Here is a 20,596-nt window from a genome sequence, read left to right on the forward strand (position 1 = left end):
TCTTTGAAGGTGGTTGACAAGGCATTTGTCAGAGCTAAGACGGAGAAGTAGGACACCCTTTTCAAGGCAGAGGGCATTGTGTGCACACAGGTATAGAAGCGGGCACTCCACCCTCACTCTTTCCAGGAAGCAAATGTGGCGCGAGTGCAAGGCTCACGTTGCTGAAGGGAGTTAACGCAGGGAGTATAAGGATGTACTGCCCGTCGCCTTAGGACACCTGCAGAGGATTAAGGTGGCTGTTTCTCCCTGGAGGTGGAGGGGTTGGGTCACTGCACAGGAACCTATAGTTGTTAGTCTTTTAAACTCTTATTGGTTTAACCAGCCACGGAACTCTGAGGCAAGGGGTTGGGGGTGGGAAGGGAAACAGAGAAAAGGCAAGTGAAAGAGAAGGGGAGGTGCCGTTTCAGAACCCGGCCCGCCCTGCTCCTGCTGCCTAGCCTCCCACCGGTCTCATCTTTGCCCAGCCGACCCCTCCTGGAGCCCTATGGCCAACTGTGAGTTCAGGCCGGTGTCCGGGGACAAACCCTGCTGCCGGCTCTCTAGGAAAGGCCAGCTCTGTCTTGGCGTCGGCCTCCTGGTCCTGACCCTCGTCGTGGTGGTCGCGGTGGTGGTCCCGAGGTGGCACCAGCAGTCCCAGCGCTCGCAATGGGGAGGGCGGGGCACCACCGACCGCTTTCCCGAGATCGTCCAGGAGCGATGCGTCAATTACACTCAAACCCTCCATCCTGAGATGAGGTGGGTCTGCCCACACCGGTGGGCACCGCGGGGACAGCAGGGCCCCGCGCGCGGGGGAGCCTCCGGGATTGCCTGGAACCAGGCATCTACCGAGGAGGGTCAGCCGAGAGACCTCCGGGGGGTGCCAAGTCGGGAGTCCCAGGTTTGGGGCTCCGCGGGCCGCTTGCAGGAGCAGCTGGCCTTGGCGCCCAGCGTGCCCACGGAGGGAGCGCTGCTCGGTGGCTCTGCTGCGTAGCCAGTGAACACTTGGCACCGACGCCGGCCTTCTGGGCGAGGTGCCCAGAGCCCAGCCCCTCTCCGGCCTGCAGCCCACTCTCGGCGCGCTCAGCCCCGCTTCACCGCTTCGGGGACACAAATAACTCGCAGGCGCAGGGGGTCGCTGGCATTTTCTTTTCTTTCTTTCTTTCTTTTTCTTTCTTTCTTTCTTTCTTTCTTTCTTTCTTTCTTTCTTTCTTTCTTTCTTTTTCTTTCTTTCTCTCTCTCTTTCTTTTCTTTCTTTTCTTTTCTTTTTTCTTTTTTTTTTTTTTTTTGTCGCTGGCATTTTCAACTTTTCTTGGGGTTTCCGCCCACTGTCTCTGACCCGAAAGTGCCCCAGACGGTTACAGAGGACGCTTGGTTACGTGGCTTGCAAAGCCTGTGGACAAGGAGGAGGGTGTGGAAGGGTCAAACCACGGCAGTTAGTTTTATTTATTTATGTAAAATAGCACTCCGACTCTTTCTGCGCGGCCTGAAATACATGTGACCAGAGAAGTAATTAACAAAATAACGTCAGTTTCTGAAAACCGAGAATATTACTTAGATGATAAGGCGCAGCAACGCGGTGAATCTGTACAAACCTTGGAAAAAACCACCACATGACTCTATGGGACCTTCCAGGTTTCTCATGAGCCTTCCCAGCTACTAACCTCTCCTTAAGGGAACTGCTGTTTTGATTTCATTCCCAGGGCTCGCTTTCACCCGGAGGACTCATTTTCGTTGCATGTAAAACGGAACATCCCTGGAAGACATGCAGGCAGAGCTGCTACTTTACGTTCTGTGCTTGCAATTGCAAAACCCCGCATTTAAACAACCCCAGGAAATGAGCGAAAAAGCCTCTCTCGCCTCCCCGGGCATACTCAACGGTTCTGGTTGAAAAAAAAAAAAAAAAAAAAATCTTCACCTCTTGGATTTCCCAATGTCCCATTAGTTGTTTTGTTTGCACATAATTAGGTACGTAATGGAGAGAGAAACTAGAAGTTAAGGCGTTTCTTCAGACTGCCCTATAAAGTATGAAGTGAAATTCAAAGCAACCTCATGTTTATTTTCATCTTAATTTAGCAGTTAAAAAATTTTTTTTTGGTTAATGTTCAATCATCTTTGGTAAATTCACACTGATAACTCCGTTAGCACATCCATAAGGCAAGCAAAATGCCACAGAAATCACATGACTTTTCGTGCTTTTTATGTTTGTCAGGATGCGAGCTCAGTATTGAACATAGGTGTTTGTACACATATGCATACAGACCTTTGTTCAACATATACATATGCATGTATGCATATATATTCAACTAAATATTAACAAATTAATACTTATTAAAACCAGAAGCTCGTTAAAATAGTAAACAATAGTAAACAGGATATATATAGCCTGTTAATTTTTTGATGAACTCATCTTTCCAAACATCTCATACTGTATACTCTCTCTCTCTCTCTCTCTCTCTCTCTCTCTCTATATATATATATATATACACACACACACACACACACACACATATATATGTACATATAAATAGGTTAGAACTAATATGGTTTTTACTATGTACCAGGCACTTAAAACTGTCAAATCATTTAGTCTTTTAACAACAATATGGCATAATTACTATTGATATCCCCATTTTACAGGTAAGCAAACTGAGGTACAGTTTCAATAAATTGCCCAAACTGGCAACAGAGACTGAACTCTTAGCCACTAAACTATACTGCCTATATATGTTCCTAAGATAAAATTGACTATATTGACTATAAAATGTACTGATTATGTCTAGAGAGTTTTGAAACAGAAAGGATGATAATAGAAAACAGCATCTTGGCATGGTGTCTCAAACATATAATCCTGGTGCTTTGGGAGGCTGGGACAGGTGGATCATTTGAGCTCAGGGGTTCAAGACCAGCTTGGGCAATATGGTGAAACACTATCTCTACTAAAAATACAAAAATTAGCCAGGCATGGTGCTGCACACCTGTAGTCTCAGCTACCTGGGGGACTGAGGCAGGAGGATGGCTGGGTCCAGGAAGTCGAGGCTGCAGTGAGCTGAAGTGGTGCCACTACACTTCAGCCTGGGTTACAAAGTGAGTCCCTATTTAAAGAAAAAGAAAAGGAAAATAGGATTAATGAGTATGTTGAGACAACAGGCTTAAACCAGAACATATCCTTGGGTACTTTAGGAGTATGAATACTAGAGTCACACTGCTTGGGTTTAAATCTTGGCTCAGTCACTGTGTGACCTTGGGCTAATCACTTAATTTATCTGAGCCACCCTGTTCTCAACTTTAACATGGAAGCATTAAATGTCATACCAACCACATAGGGAATTTATGAGAATTAAGAGGAATAATCTTAATATGTAATAAGTGCACAAAATGTTATTTTTTTGAAAACAATTTATTACAGATACTTTCCCACAATCTTAAGTTTAGATCGAGACCAATCATTTAAAATGAATGCCTAGTATTATTTACTTAAATAATGATGCAGTAACTCAGCCCTCCAACAATGGAATTTGTGTTGTTTCCACTTTTTTTTTACAATTATTCTTTTTTTAAATTTTTTTGAGACAGGGTCTCACTCTGTTGCCCAGGCTGGAGTGCAATGGCATGATCTCGGCTCATTGCAACCTCCGCTTCCCGGGTTCAAGCAATTCTCCTGCTTCAGCCTTCTGAGTAGCTGGGATTATAGGCACTTACTACCATGTCCAGCTAATTTTTGTATTTTGGTACAGATGGGGTTTCTGCATGTTGGCCAGGCTGGTCTGAAACTCCTGACCTCAAGTGATCCACCCACTTCAGCCACCCAAAGTGCTGGGATTACAGGTGTGAGCCACCACACCCGGCCTATTACTCGTTTTTTACTTAACACTGGTCTTGAAGATCTTTCAATGTGAGTTCTTATAGTCTACCTCATTCCTTTTAACAGCCTGTAGTATTTCATGAACTAGATGTAACCATGTTCTACTGACAGGAAATTAGTTTATTTCCAACTTTTTAATCCCATTCATTTATCCAGCAGGTATCTGTTCAGCACCCACTGTGTCCCAGGCAGTGATCTAGCTACTGAGGACACAAGAGTGAATGACAAAGTTCCCACTCATGAAATTTTCACTTTAGTTGGGAGAAACATGATGCAACGAAAATCTTCACATATATATTGTGTGTACATGTGGGAGTATTCCTGTAGGACAGATTTCTAATGCTGAAATTGCTGAGTAAAGGGGGAGAATTATGCATATTTTAAATTATGATTTTTCCAAATTCCAGGTATTCCAAATGCCCTCCAAAATAGTTGTGCCATTTTACTCTCCCATCATCAGTCTATCAAAGGGGATGCTTTCCCACAATCTCTTCATTGCTGAATATTTTCCACCTTTTTACTTAAGAGTAAAAGAGCATCTAATTGTTCCCTGAGTATAAGTGAGTCTAAGCATCTTGTATATGTTTGTCATTTTTTGTGTGTGTAATTTTCCTGTCCAGATACTTGATACTTTCTATTGAGTTGCTTATTTATTTCTTCTATGGGAGCTTTTTATATATTTTGGATAACATGTGCATGCCCGCACACACACACACACACACACTCACCCTTACAACCACACCCCTGAAATCTTGACCTTGTGAACATGTCTTACTGGCAGCACCCTGGACTTGATCATTGCCTTAAGACTATTTCTTATTTTGATATTCTTTGAAGGACTAAGAATGACAGTTTTATTTTCAAACCCAACAAATCCTCACATGGAAATGTTTGCTCTTGATTCTGCTTTTAAAAAATAAATAATTCTTTTCTCTCTTTCTTTCTGTACCTTATCAGAAACAGCTAAAAGAAGTGAGCTGGGCCAGGCAGTGTGGCTCATGACTGTAATCCCAGCCCTTTAAGAGGCTGAGGCAGGCAGATCACTTAAGGTCAGGAGTACAAGACCCGACTGGCCAACAGGCTGAAACCCTGTCTCTACTAAAAATACAAAATTAGCTGGGTGTTGTGGCATATGCCTAAAATACCAGCTATTCTAAAGGTTGAGGTGGGAGAATTGCTTGAATTTGGGAGGAGGAGGTTGCAGTGAGCTGAGCTTGCACCACTGCTCTCCAGCCTGGACAAGAGAGTGAGACTCTGTCTCAAAAAAACAGAACAGAACAGAACAAAACAAAACAGAAGTAAGAGTTTACACTTTCAACATTCTGCCTGGAAATCTCCTTACCAAACCTACAAGTTCATTAAGTATATTTTCTACTCTCTGTATTGTGACAGGTGGCAGTGTTACCAAACTGTCTACCAGGACATAATACGGGCTGCCTTTCTTCTCATGCTAACAACAATTTCCCCCAAGTCCATCTTGCCTGCACTAACAGTTTCCTTTATACCTCTCCACTCCTGCCTTCCACACAGTCCTAGTACTAATGCCACAGTATAGTAGTAAGGGTCTCCAGAGAAACAAAATTTGCAGAACATAATGTAAATATATTAATAGAAAGAGATTTTGAGAAATTGGCTTATATTATTGTGGAGGCCGGCAAGCCCCAAATCTGCTGGACAGGCCAGCAGCCTGGAGACTCAGGGAAGAGTTGATGTTGTAGTTGGCATTTGAAGGCAGTCTCTGAAAGAATTCCCTTTTACTCCTGGGACTTCCATCTTTCTCTTAAGGCTTTCGACTGATTGGATGAGGCCCACCACATTATGAAGGATAATGTGCTTCACACCAAGTCTCCTGATTTAAAAATCTAAAAAACACCATCACACCACAATCAGGTGTGTTTGACCAAATATCTGGGTACCATGGCCTAGGCCAACTGACACATAAAATTAATTGTCACATACGTATTTTAATTTTGTTACACAGCACCTCGATTTTTGGTATCACTTTCAGTTTTGGTTATCAATTGCTGCATAATAAACAACCACCGTACAATTTAGTGACTTAAAACAATCATTTATTGTCTGTCATGATTCTGTGGTTTGACTGGGATCAGTTGAGTGGCCTGTTTCACTTGTTGTCAGCTGGGGGTGCAGGCATCTGCACAATTATCTTGGCAGGAATGTCCAAGATGTCCCACTTCCATGATGGCACCTGGGTTCAGCTGGGCTGGCCGGGCCTGCCTCTCTGTGCTGCCACAGGGCCTCTCTCTATCCATGTGGTCTCTCCACATGGTCTTTCCCTTGTGTAATTGAATTTCTTCAAGGTTCTTAAACTTTCAAAAGTGGAGCCTGGCAGGCCCTCCCAAAGCTTCAGATCCACAACTGGCACAGCTTCCCTTCCATGGATTCCATAGATTAAAATAATCACCAGACCAGCCCAGATTCAAAAGAAGGAGAAGCAAACTCCAACCCTTTGTGGAGGAAGTAACAAAAATTTTGTAGACAGCCTTTACCCTTCACATTTGGATGTGGTAGCGTTTCTGTTTTCATTTTCTTCTGGTTGGTCTTTTGTCCTTCTGTTACATTTAGTGCTCCATTTTATTACCTTTTATCAATTAGCATTTAAGATGATAATTATCTAATATATGCCTCCTGGAATGCCTTCTTGTGCCTAGGGACTTTTGTTTAGAGATATATCTTTAGCATCTAGAATAGTGCCTGAAATATAATAGGCATTACATATTCAGTTGAATTAAATGAACGGTATCTAAGCCAGGGTATTAAAAACATACAACATAAACAAAGTCATAATAAATAAACCTCCCCAGTGAACTATTTCATACTATTACTCCCCAAACCCTCACTTTCTGTCTTGACCATAGAAACTGTTAATTTTTCCTTTGTGTAATAGCTCCTGAGTATTTCTTTATAGTTGTAGCACTTTATCTTCCTCACTGTCCCTTTTCCTTGGTTGTCATTTTCAAAAAATCTCTCACCCTCACTTTTTGCCAGTTTTTTAGTTGGGTAGGAGAGTACTGAAGCTTGTTCTTCTCATTACCAAGCTGATTATTTGAGTTGAACCAGGGACATTACATGCAGAATATTCCTGAATAGATTACCCCTGGTTCTCCTCTCTCGAGGGCCAAACACAGGAGCTACCTTCTGACCAAGATGGCCCTGGGCACATGAGTCCTAGAAGACACATGGTCAAGACTCAACAAAGCATATGCCTACTGCCAGCCCTGACAGCATCTTGGTACTGCGGGAGGGAGCCCAGTGTCTGGGTGATAGTCAGGACCCAAGTGATGTTAGGGATGGGATAGGGCCTGCAGGAGGAAATGGAGAGCCAACCCGTACGGAAAACTGGGCCTGTAGGAAGATATCCAGAGAGTGTAAGTTTAGTTCCACCAATCTCCTCGCCTTGGTGAAAACCAGCCCTCTCCATGGATGATGGTGATTTAGGGTATTGATGATAGTTGCAGATCGCCGGTGGTCCAGGCAAGCATTCAGGGATGGGAGCAGGCATTTCTAACTCTCCTTATCCCTGCCCCAAGACAAGCTGGGGGCCCCCTGGGGAGGGACTATTTTATTCACTTCTGCATCTCCAGTTGTCTAACACATTGCTCATCACCTTATAGTCTCTTAGTAGAAGCTTGCTAAAATGAGCTCCCTTGAGTCCACATCATGCTGGTTGAACATAAATAGAAATAGTGGGAGACTTAGAGAAAATCCTTCATCTGTCTTACCTTGTCTTCTAATGATCACTTCTGTTCCCACAATGACTACATTTTCTGATTCATGTTCATGTCAATTTCTTTTTTTTTTTTTAATTTTCCTTCCTCTTCAGAATTTCTGGCAGGATTTCTCAGGAGCCAATTCTCCATTTTTACTTCCCCATGCCTCTCATTTTAATGACCGTGGGATTTTCTTAGAGTTTACTCAGCAAAACTTGTTAGCACAAAGTGTGCAAAATAGCAAATTTATGCAAACTCTTAGCAAAGACTTAACAGTTTATGCAAACTCTTAGCAAAGACTTAACAGTCCACCTAGTGCTAGAGTGAGGCATGGGAGATTCACAAAGGAAGAAACACAAGCATTGATTTCCAGGATCCTGCAGGTGCAGGGAGGGCCAACCTGGGAACAGAGCAGTGCAGCACCACATGATCTGTAATGACAAAGAAGCCTGTATGCAGCCAAGAGGTCACTGAGAAAGGAGCCGTTGCTTCTGTGCTATTAGCCCTGTGCTAGATTCTGCAGGGAGGTAAGAGATGTACCCCTATCAAACAAGAAAGACTATATGAATTGCTGAATATGTTAGCGGAGTGCCAGCATGATGCCACGGAGATACAGAAGCGTACCATGTGGTGGGGCAGAGTCAGGAAGCACTTCATGAAAGAAATAGCATTTCAGGTCTTCCTTTAAAGGTAGAATTTCAAGAAGAGGGCACTCTGAAGAGTGTGTAGTACACTGTTGAGAGAATCCTGGGGGCCAGACAAGATGCTACTGCCAGGGAAGATCAGCCAGTTGATTGACCAAACCCTTAAACATTTAGGGATCTTGGGGAGGATTTTGTTGATGAGAGGGTATGGACTTCATCTTGGCCTGTCCATACCTGGATCTTCTCAGCACACAAGAGAGTATGAGGGTGACCATTTTGCACAGGACAGAATTCTGCATGGTTTCCCCCTGGAGCGATGGAATGACCACTTGCTCAACAACAGTGTCCCTGGTGAGACCGTGAGATTCTTTAGAGAACTGGAAAGCATCATGCTCACCTGTGTCTTCTCAGTGCGTAGTGTTATGATTGAAGGCTTCCTTCAGTCCCACCTTTTGTTCTAAGAATCTTAGGTGCACCTGAGACAGATTGAATGTGGAAGGGACAGTGAAACAAGCCTCCAGGGTGTGGAGCCTGGGGGTTGCTGTGGTTACAAATGAGGAAGTGAGACCATAGGGCTGGGTTACCTATGGAAGGAAGGGTGGAGTGGAGTATTTATGCAAATTAGCTGATTGTGGAGGGCTTGGGGTGCTACCAGGAAAGCAGGGAAAATATAGCCAGGGAATAGAATCTTCTGGTAGCAAAGGCTATTTGGAAGCCTCCAGAGTGGGTGAAAAGGCTGAGTGGGAGACAACAGAGATAGCAGGAAAGGGAGAGGAAGAGACCTATTTCTGTGCCTTTTGGCCTCGTGGTTTGCTTCGGACACCGTTACAGGAATGTCGGTGGAGCTCACTGCTCAAGACACACACTTGCTCTTGTTCTGGTGCCATAATTAATAGGTACAGGAAGTGGTGGTGTTTAGCCTGAAGAAAGTTTCTTTTTTTAAAAATCACAGTGAACACTCATGGCTTCTGCACTTCCTCCTTTCCTCTTTGTCTTTGAACTCTTGAAAACAGCTGGCAAATGTCAGTTTAGATATTTTGGAGGGAAAAAAATTGAGAAACAATGTTTTCAGGTTTCCTGCAATGTACTAGAAACTACAGGGTTGGTTCTTTGTAAACTTTCTCCGAATTCCGGCAGGAAAGTCTCAGGATCCACATCTTAGGGTTGGAGAAATGGATCCTGAGAGAGATTAAGTAATTTGGTGATATGCTATAGTCAGGCTGGCTATGTAATTTATGGAGCCTAGTGCAGAATTAAAATGTGGGGCTCATTTTTCAAAAAGCAGGAAACAGCTTTTCCTTTCTTCCGGGGTTTCTCCCTCCGCCTGCCATGGTGGTCTTTGGGTGCTATTTAATGTTGAGCCCCCTTGGGCACTTGCAGGGACAGAGTGTCTGCTCCTTTTCCTGTAGACCTCAAAGGTGAGTCCTGAGGCTGCAGGGTCACTGGCCGCCTTTCAGGGAGCCACAAAGCCTTGTCTTTGTACTTCAGGAAAGATGATGAATCTCTGCATGTAAAGCAGCAGAATGCCATGTCCTCTCCTAGTTGCCAGGACATGTTCTTTGTGGTTTGATCTCACCTCTTTAACAATCACTTCTTAGAGCTGGGTCAGGAAATATGCAGCATGCACCTGGCACTCCTAATACTGTGCCCATGGAGGGCATTGCTGATTGTTCAGAGCATGTTGGATGAGCCTGGTTCAGCCTCAGAGTCTTTCACTCAGCGCACCATGGAGATGCTACCAGTTGGTTGGAGTTGTTCTGAGAGGTGACATTTCCTTGTGATTCTGCATTAGAATCACGTTGTTTGTCAGCATAAACAGGGAGACCTAAAACATTCTCCACCCCCAGGAGGATCCCATCATCACTCTCTGCACTTTCAGTCTCAGGAGCTTATGTTCAAAAAAATGACTGATGTGTGAGTTCAGGTCCCCAAACAGAGGGGTGACAGGATGAGGAGCCAGATGAAGAGGGTCAAGGGCCTGGGGCTGCTTGGCTTGGACAAATCTGATGGGAGGTGGAGTGCATCCAAGCATCCTCTGCTGATGAAGAACAGCCTTGTTGCAAGGGGGTAGGTGTGTGCTGTGTAAACACACATTGAATCAGAGCCTCAAATAGTAAATAGGCAAGAATAAGAGCTGAATTTGCCCAGCTCACCACAATTCAAAATCATTTTTCAAAAAGGTAAGAGCATGGCTTTCATAGCATACAGAATCAACACACATCAAAGATTTATTTGCTCATTTATGAAGGAATCAGCAAAACAATAAACTTAGGCCAAAGAACATTTTGAGGCACTGAGTAGATACAAAACTGATGAATGTTTCTCAGGGCAATAAAAAGCCATAAACTTCGGGGATTTCTTTTTTATGAGACAGAAATTATTTGTATGCTTAACAGAAAAGATCTCCAAGCTACCATCTAACTTCGTAAAGTTTGAGTTATTAATCAACGGTAAATAGAAAAGACAAACAGAATATATTTTACCAGATAATTAAATAATTTTTGGTAAACCTGGCAAACAGTGCCCCAGTGTGACTCCGAGAAGACCTGCTGCCCATCTTTTTGCCTTATTTTCACATTTTAGGTATTCTCGTAACATATTAATATGCTAATGGCTTAATGGATCAATGGGTTATCACTGGAATGAAATTGCAGGCTTTACAAGGAGAGGAAAAGGGACTTGGGCTAGCACGCTCACCCTCCTCACCGTGTGATGCCCTGCCCTGCCTCAAGACTCTGCAGAGTTCTGATAAGCAAGAAGCCTGTCACCAGATGTACCCGCTAAACCTTGGACCTCTTAGCATCCATAACTGTAAGGAATCAATTCATTTTTAAAATAAATTACCCAGTTTCAGGTATTCTGCTATAAGCAACAGCAAGTTACTAAAACAGAAGGCTTTATTGGAAGGCGACATTTTAGCAAAGACCTAAGGAAAGAGGGAGAGCAAAGCATAGAAATACCTGAGGAGAGCATCCTAGGTAAAAGGAATGATATGGGCAAAGGCTTTGAAAAGCAGCAAGCCAGCCAGTGTGTTCAGAGCTTTCTCTTACGGAAAATCTCAAAGATATATAAAACTAGGGTGAATAATACAATTAACCCCTACTTACCCATTACCTGAGTTCAACAGCTATTAACATTCTGCTGTTCTTATTTCACCTGTTTCCCATTTAAAAAAAAAAAAAGTGTACTTTAAAGCCAATTCCAGGCTTTATATAATTTTGTCTGTAAATCTTTTAGTCTGTATCTCTAAATCTTTCAGTCTGCAAATCTTTACATCTGTATCTCTAAAAAGAACATTAAAAAACACAGCTATCATGCCATCATCCCACCTGACACAACTGAGTAATTTTTCATGCCACCCAATATTGACTATATGTTTAATTTTCCATGATTTTCTTTAAAATGTAGTTCAATAATGGATTTGTTCTAATCAAAATTGACAGATTGCTTTAAAAAGATATGTATCTTAAATTTCTTTTAATTTACAAACATTTCCCTCCTACATTTATGAATGCATATTAATTTATTCAGCAGACTGGGCAATTCATCTTCTAGAATTTCCCACCTTCTGGGTTTGGCCAATTACATCCCTTTATTATTTGTTGACTGAGAGCTTGGCCAATCAGAATTACTTGAACTAGCTGTTACACCCCCTCTTTCTGAAACGTTTTCTTTCCTTGAGTCTGTATACACTGTTGACTTCAAAATTTATGTCTCCAGCCCAGACCTCTCTCCAGTAGTGCTGCTTACCTTACTATTGTGTTTTTATAATTTTCTGATCTTTTTGGTATCAAATGCTAGAAAATATATCCATTTTGAGAAAGAGACAAATTATGAGCTCACATTGATAATTTCACTTCAAAGTAAAGGGCACAGTTTTTATTTGACATTTTAATTTTATGCTTGTTTCTCTTTTACACTGAAAATCTTAGTTCCCAATGAAATTAATATAATTATGTATTCACTTCCCATATATAGGTTGTATATAATTGTTTTATATATAACATGTGTATGTATATATATATACATACATACACACACACACACACACACACACACACACACACACACACATATATATATAATTGCTAATGAAATGTCTACTGTTGATATCAGTTTTCTCTATGGTTCTTTTGGTCTTTGGGGTACAGGATTTATCCCACTAGTGATGTGTAGTCAAAATACTATGTACCAGTTTCTAATGCCTTAATTAAAGAATCTCTCTGGCTGCTGCATTGAGAATAGATGGTAGCAGGACAAGGACATCAGCCTGGAAGCCATTCGTAAGCTCTTTAGTAATTCAGATAAGAGATGATTTTGGCTTGGATAGTAATGGATGATGTTGAAAAGTGGGTGGATTCTGGACACCTTTTGAAAGTAGATCCCATGTGATTTGCTATGGGCTTATATATGGAATGTGAGAAAAAAGAAGAAACAGCAATGCTTCCAAAATTTTGGGGCAGAGGTACTGAAAAAATGAATTTCCATTTATCAGAGAGAGAAAGACTGCGGTGAAGCAAGTAGGGAAGGAAGCAGCAGCTCGGCTTTGCACATTCAGTAACCCTCCCTTATCTAAGGTTTCACTTTCTGCACTTTCACTTACCCATGGCCAGTCATGGTCTGAAAATATTAAATGGAATATTCCAGAAATAAACAACTCATGAGTTTTAAACTGAGCACTCTTCTGAGTAGCATGATGAAACCTCATGATGTCCTGCTCTCTTCTGCCCTGGATGTGAATCATCCCTTTGTCCAGAATATCCATGCTGCATATTTTACCTGCCTGTTACTTGTCTAAGCAAGGAGATGACTACTTGCTTAGTAACCATCTCAGTTATCAGATTGAAAAAGCAGTACGTATACAAAGGGTTTAGTACTAGCTGCAGTTTCAGGCATCACTGAGGGACTTGGAACATAACCCTGGCTAGTGGAGATGTTGACCAGAAGACTGGTGCTGAGTATGGGGATCCTGGAGAGAAGTCTGGGCTGGAGATAACAAATTTGGAAGTCAACAGTGTATACAGACACAAGGGAAGAAAACATTTCAGAAAGAGTGGGTATAATCAGCTAGTTCAAGTGATTCTGATTGGCCAAGTAAGGTGAAGACTGGAAATTGACCGCTGGATTGGTGACTTGACGAGGTCAGTTTGGGAGGAGTGGTATTGATAAAAGCCTATGTGAAACAAATTCAAGAAAAAAAGCAAATTAAAAGAGAGAGGAATTAGAGACTGTTGCACATGAACAACTCTTGAAAGGGGTTTTGCTGGCCAGGGAAACAGAAACAGAAATGAAGTAGGGGCTGGATGTTTTCCAAAACATGAAGCTTAGTTTTCACAGAAAAAAAGTTTTTCTTTTTCTACTTACTCAATTTTGTGCACAATTTAATTAAATTATATAAGTAAAAGCAACAAACAGGAACATGTTTATAAATAGAAAAATAAAGTAGGTAGAAACAAAAATTCTTGGGTGTGCAAAAGTGTAGTTTGTTAGCTGTGTAGAAGACAGAAAACTTGCTTTTATAGAGGGAATGAGTAGTGTTGATTTAGTATAGTGAGTCAGTTAAAAAGTGAGTCAGTTAAACAGGTTATCAGTTGAATTTTTTGTGGCATTAAGTGCATTTAGAATTGTCTAGGCATTATTCTTGCCATTAAAGGAAACTCTTAGAAATAGATCAGGTCAGGCCATGTCCCTGTAATCCCAGCACTTTGGGAGGCCGAGGTGGGTGGATCACCTATGGCCAGGAGTTCAAGACCAGCCTGACTAACATGCTAAAACCCCATGTCTGCTAAAAATATAAAAATTAGCTGGATGTGGCAGGCACCTGTAATCCCAGCTACTCAGAAGGCTGAGGCAGGAGAATCACTTGAGCCTGGTAGGTGGAGGTTGCAGTGAGCCGAAATCATGCCATTGTACTCCAGCCTGGGTGACAGAGAAAGACTCCATCCGTCTCAAAAAAAAAAAAAAAAAAAAAAAAAAAGAAAAAGAAAGAAAAAGAAAAGCAGAAGAAGAAGTAGATCAGGTCAGAAAACCACAAAGACAGTTTTCTGAAATAAGGGGGTGGTGAAAAATATGTATGTAAGATGCTGAGAAAAAAAACAAAAAACTTAATAGTAGGTGAAAACAAGAATTTGTGTGTGTGTGTGTGTGTGTGTGTGTGTGTGTCACAGAAAGGGACTGAAAGGGGAGGAATGGTAATATTCACAGAGTTTTATACTTGATCTTAATAGGGAGTAGAAGATTATCTTTTTTCAGCAAAATATTACCAGTAAATGTCTATTCTGGAAAAAGGAGATGATAAGAACTTGTTTTTAAAGACCAATAATGGTGAAAACTGAGGTCAGAAATGTAAAGAGTAAATGTAGCAAGAGGCTAACATTCTTTTTTCCTCTAATAAATCTTCTTTTTTGTTAATTATAAAAGTAAAACATGCCCATTGTAGAACATTTAGATAAATACAGAAATATAGAAAAGAATGTAAAATCACTTAAGCCCCAAAGTAGAATTCTAAATAGTGGAGAAAATCACAGTTTAAAAAAATTAACAAGGAGATCCACAAAAGGAAGATGTATACCTGCTTAAATGGACAGCCTCAGCATAAGTATTCTTATAGATACAATTAAGTTTTTTTCTATTATGTAATATTTTTAAAAATTGCTAAGCTCACTTGTGTGCTTCCTGCTAGAATGCATCAAACATGGTGCATCCACATTGTAGACACTTATTCTACATTTTTGGTCTTTGGATGTTTTGAAGCAATTAGCCAAGTTTGATCTGAAGAGACCTTATCAATTTCCCAGGGCATATTTTTCCCTGGCCACGATCCATATTTGCCTTGATATTGTCAAAATGTTCATTTTCTCTTATGACTATCAAGCAAATATTTTAGTTATTTGGGAATTTGGCACTTCATAGATGAAATATTGTGAAATTCATGATAAAATTGCTTCATTGATTATCTTGGTTCCTAGGAGAGATAGTTTATGAGTTAAATTGTCTGTAGCAGTGTCTAAATTAGCAGTAATTAGATCTCCATGGGAATTCTTCAAGGGCAAAGAAGAACTGAAAACACCTTGTTGAAACTGAGAGAGATTTAAAACCACACACATACACAAAGCCATTTAAGATTTAGTTATTCACATTTTGGGGACGTGATTTTATGTGTTAATACTTCTATATAACATTTTTTCAAAGGTACTTTTGAACCCCAGGATCTGAACATATCAATTTACCTCTGAAAACTGTAACTTTGTATTTCCCCAGGTTTGGCTTTCTTCATTTTTCCTACTTGATGGAGCTCCCTTTCCTCCTTCAGTATCATCATAGCCTTCTTCAGTATTTCTCAGTCAATCTCCTCTCAATTTTTCCTTTTTAAAATTGAAAATGTTAAATTATTAACATTTTAAGCACACTGAAATGTTCATGGAATAGTAGTACAAATACCCATTTGCCCACCACATAGAGTTAACAGACAATAAAAATTTGCCGTATTTGTGTTAAATATTGCATATTGTTTCTAGTTTTTAAAGAAATAACATGTTACAAATAAAATTAAAATAATCCTTCCTCCAATTTCCTTTTCTCCTGTCTCAGAGGCAAATACTCCTTCTTGTTTTTCTCATATCTTTTTAGAAATATTCTCTGCATATATACACATATATCCATATATTTATTCCACACAAAGTATCTCTTCTGTGTCTTACTTTCTTTTCATTCTACCATGTATGTTGATGATCAGTGTAGCTATGTTTCATTCTAATAATTACGTAGATTTTATTTTATGAATTTATTATACTTTGGACTTGTATCTATGAACATTCAGATTGTTTTAAACCTTTGGCAACATTATCGACAATGCTGCAATGAAATCCTTCTGTATGTATACATGGGTGGATCCGTGTATAAGATAGAATTCTGGAAGTAGAATTGCTAAGTTAAAGCATATGCTACTTTTAATTTTGAAAACATTGTCAAACTTCTCTTCACAAGACAATTATCTTCTTGAGGCAATGAGAACTCCTCTTTCCCGATATCCATACTACACAGAGTATCTTCAAATTTTCTGATTTTTATTTTTACCAGTCTGATAAGGAGGGAATGTTACCTCAGTTTAATCTTTATTTGCATTTACTATGTGTTTTTGTCTTGTAGAGTGAACTTTGCTTTTCTAGCTAAAAATATATTTTAGTGATTTTAACGACATCACTTTTGAGATTTACCCATGCTAATATATAAATTCTGGCTCATCAATTTTAAGTGCTACATAGTATCCTATTGAATGACCATACAACTCATTTATTATTATCTATTTATTAAGTAGTCTATTATCTTTTTGTCAGTTTTTGCTGGCATAAACAATGCTAAAACATATACATCTACTTGTGCATATGATTTTTTCCCAGTGTGTTTAACAGAAAGACTGAGGTGGAATGACTAAGGTTGTGAGGTGTGCCATCTTCACCTTACAGGGAGTGCCAGTGTGCTGCAGCTGCCGTGATAAAGTACAACAAGCCAGGTGGCTTCAACAATAGCAGTGTACTGTCTCACAGTTCTGTAGGCTGGACGTCTAAAATCAAGGTGTCAGAAGAGTTGGTGCCTTCTGAAGGCTGTGAGAGATAATCTGCTCCATGCTCTCCTCCAAGCTGCTAGTAACCTCAGGCATTCCTTGTTTTGTTGATGATGTTGTCCCAGTGTCTTCATATTGTCTTCTCTCTGTTTGTGTTTGTCTCTATGTCCAAATTTCCCCTTTTTATAAGGACCCAGTCATATGGGATTAAGTTCACCTTAATGACCTCAACTTAACTTGATCATCTGGAAAATCTTATTTCCAAATAAGGTCATATTCTGAGGTACTGGAGGTTAGGATTTCAACATTCTTTGGGTGGATAAAATTCAACAAATAACAGCAGGTATACCAATTTAAGATGCGTTTGGCTGCAAGTCATAGAACACTCAACTGTAAAGGTTTAAAATATATTTTAAATTTTAAACAAATGTTTTATAGAGATGAGGTCTGACTCTGTTGCCCAGGCTGGTTTCAACCTCCTGGCCTCAAGCAGTCCTCCCACCTTGACCTCCCAAAGTGCTGGGATTACAGGCATGAGCCATACTGCCTGGCCACTTTAAAATATATTTGACACATACAATAAGACATCCAAAAGTGGGGTGGTCAAAGGGTTGGTTCAGCAGTTCAGTGATGGCTGAGGCTCTTTCCTTCCACTCTTCCATCTCCCTGGAGTGGGTTCCAGCTTTTTGTCACAAGGTTGCTGCATCATGTCCTCATATACCTGGAACAGAAGGCAGGGTGAAGGGCAAGAACACACCCTCATTTCAAGTCTCCTTTCATCCCCAAATAACATATTTCCCAGCAGCCCTCTTTCAACCCTCTCTAGGCTTCTCCTTAAATCTCCCTGGCCAGAACCAAGTCACATGGTTACCCGAAACTATAAAAGAGGCTAGAGAAGTGAGAATTTGATATTTTGAATCATAATAGGAGATATACTTTCCCAATAGGGAAGAAGGGTAAAAGAAATCTTCTAGAGTAGGGAACCAACTGTGTCTGCCACATTGCATATGACCAGATGGTCACCAAAATTGTTGTAGCACTTTATTTTCACAAAAGTGGTATAAAGTCCTCATTGCTATTCATCCTCCTCATCATTTGGAATTCTCAAATTTAAAAAAAAATGCTCATTTCTTTGTTGTTTTATTTTTTTTGCTTCCCTGATCATTAACACAAGTGATTTTTTTTTTTATGTATTTCTGGTTTCTTCTATGAAAAGCCTATTTTCTTTTCCTTTTTCTTATATTGAATTGTCTCTTTATACACTCAGGATTCCAATCTTCTGTCACTTATGTGGATTGCAAATTTAGTCTCCCAGTCTATGGCTTAACTCTTGACTCTATTGATCATGTTCCTTATCTTATTAAAGATTTAAATTTGATCAAATTTATGTTTCCTTTTATGGTTGTGCCTTTTGTATCTTATTTAAGAACTGATTAGTGTGAGATCGCAAAAGGGTTAAATATATTCTAAAAATGTTAAACTTTTGCTTTTCTTAGTTAGATCTTTTATCCACTTGAAATTTATCTTTGTGTGTGGTGAAATTAGGAAGCCCATTTCATTTCCCCTGAGATGGATAGTCAGTTGTGTGAGTGCTGTTTATCAAATAATCCATCCTTTATCAAGGGATTTATGATGCCACTTCTGTTGTGTATGGGGTTTCTTTATGTATGTCAATTTGTTTCTGTACTATCTAATGTGTTTTACGGTCTGTCACTATACCACTGCCACGTTGTTTAGATTACTAATGCTTTGATATCCAGTAGAGATGGTCTGCTTTCTATTACTGGAGACAAATTTATATTTTTAAGAAATTTATATAAATGGAATACATACAATGTACTCTTTTGTGTCTGACTTGTATGTCTTTGTCACGATATTTTTGTGATTCATCCATGTTGTTGGAGGTATTAATAGCTTGTTCCTCTTTATTACTGGGTCTATTGTGTGTATATATCATAATTTGTTTATCTATTTACCTGTTGATAGACACTTGGCTTGTATTCCCTTTTTAGATATGATGAATATAGGTTATATGAACATTAGTGTACAAATTATTATACGGATATACTGTCAGAGCAGGAGCACTGTCATCTTGGACAAACACCACCACTGTAAGTTCCAGCTCCCTTTCTAGCCTCATGCATTTCAAGGAAATCACTTCTCTTCTAACTACAAGCAGCCAAAAAAGAGAAGACAGATAAAACAGGTTGGACATAGAGGGAGGTGGAAGAAAAGTCTCTTGGGTAACTGGCAAACTACACCCTCATACAATGGGCCTCAGTAAAACAGTAGACCTTAATAAGCACATTCCTTTCCCTTCAGGTGCACTAAAATAGGAAAGCTAAAAGCAGACCTCAGGGGGTATGCCTGCAGCTGTGGAAAAATGTATAAAAACAGACACACAACTCTCCTCCCAAATAAATACAAACACACACACACAAACACACACACACACACACACACACACACACACACACAAATAAAAACCCCACAAAAGGAGTCCAAGCCTCTAATAAACTCCCACACTAAATCCTTAAAAACTCTTAGTCTGTAAGAGAATATGCTTCTAACCTAACTTGTCCAAAAGCTCCTCTCAAGTTTGTTTTCTCTGAAATAAATTCATCTTAACTGGCAAGCCACCTTTCATGTTTCTTTCCTCTTTCTTTAATTCTTACACATACTGTTTTATTTCTCTTGAGTGAACACCCAGAAATAGAATAGCTGAGACATACGGTAGATAAGTTGATTAACTTTTTGAGAAATCACCAAACTGTTTTATAAGGCAATTGTATAGTTTTATATGTATAGCATCAGTGTGTGAATAGTCTAGTTGTTATACACCCTGGTTAACATTTGGTATTGTCAGACTTTTAAATTTTAGCAATTTAAAAATTTGTAGTATTATTTTATGCTGGTTGTAGTTTGCATTTCCCCCATGACTAATGATGCTGAGGATCATCTCATAGGCTTATTGAAGTATATGTTCAAATCTTTTGCCCTTCTTTAAAAATTAGGGTTTTTTTGTACAAATACTTGGAAATTAAACAATATACTCCAGAATGACCAATGGGCCAATGACTAAATTAAGAAAAATTAAAAAAAAGTATTGACAACATGTCTAATGAATAAAAATTGATACACAATATACTAAAATCTATGGAACATAGTAAAAGCAGTACTAGGAGGAAAGTCCATAGTAATGACTGCCTACATCAAAAAAGTGGAAAGATTTAAAACAAACCACTTAACAGTGAATCTCAGGAAACTGCAAAAGCAAAACAACAAAACAAAACCCCCAAACTCCAAATTAGTAGAAGGAAGTAAATAATAAAGATCAGAACAGAAATAAATAAAATAGGTTGGAAAAGTGACATAAAGGATCAACAAAATGAAAAGTTGTTTTTTAAAAAAAAATGGACTAAGCATTACCTAGACTAAGAAAAAAGAAGGAAGAACCAAATAAATAAAAAAGGGGATGTTACAATTGATATACAAAAATACAAAGGATCATAAGAGACTATTATGAACACCAACACATTGGTAAACCCAGAGGAGATGGATAAATTTCTGGACACCTACAACCTACCAAGATTGAACCAGGAAAAAATACAAAATCTGAACAGACCAATAAAAAGCTTTGAGGAACCTCAACAATAATGTTTATTAAACAACAATAAAAAGTTTCCCAATTAAGAAAAAGAACCCTCAGGACTGGATGACATTACTACTAAATTCTACTAACTTTTAACACCATTTCTTCTCAAACTATTCCAAAAAATTGAAGGGAAGAGAATTCTTCCAAACTTATTCTATAAGA

At 39.7% G+C, this 20,596-nt stretch overlaps 1 protein-coding gene across 3 annotated transcripts in view; it reads left to right on the forward strand.

The window, feature by feature from the left end:
* Nucleotides 1-353: 353 nt before the first annotated feature.
* CD38 (CD38 molecule) overlaps nucleotides 354-20,596 on the forward strand; it is a 69,637-nt gene continuing 49,394 nt past the window's right edge. Inside the window, exon 1 of one of the 3 annotated variants that reach the window (XM_074395915.1) lies at nucleotides 354-735. In XM_074395915.1, coding sequence (XP_074252016.1) covers nucleotides 485-735 — 251 coding nt within the window. In that variant the 5' untranslated portion in view covers nucleotides 354-484. The remainder of the gene's footprint in view (nucleotides 736-20,596) is intronic. The other 2 variants (XM_003927453.4, XM_074395916.1) reach the window with 2 other exon arrangements.

Source organism: Saimiri boliviensis, chromosome 3 (genome assembly GCF_048565385.1).
Source record: "Saimiri boliviensis isolate mSaiBol1 chromosome 3, mSaiBol1.pri, whole genome shotgun sequence".
Classification (NCBI taxonomy): domain Eukaryota; kingdom Metazoa; phylum Chordata; class Mammalia; order Primates; family Cebidae; genus Saimiri; species Saimiri boliviensis.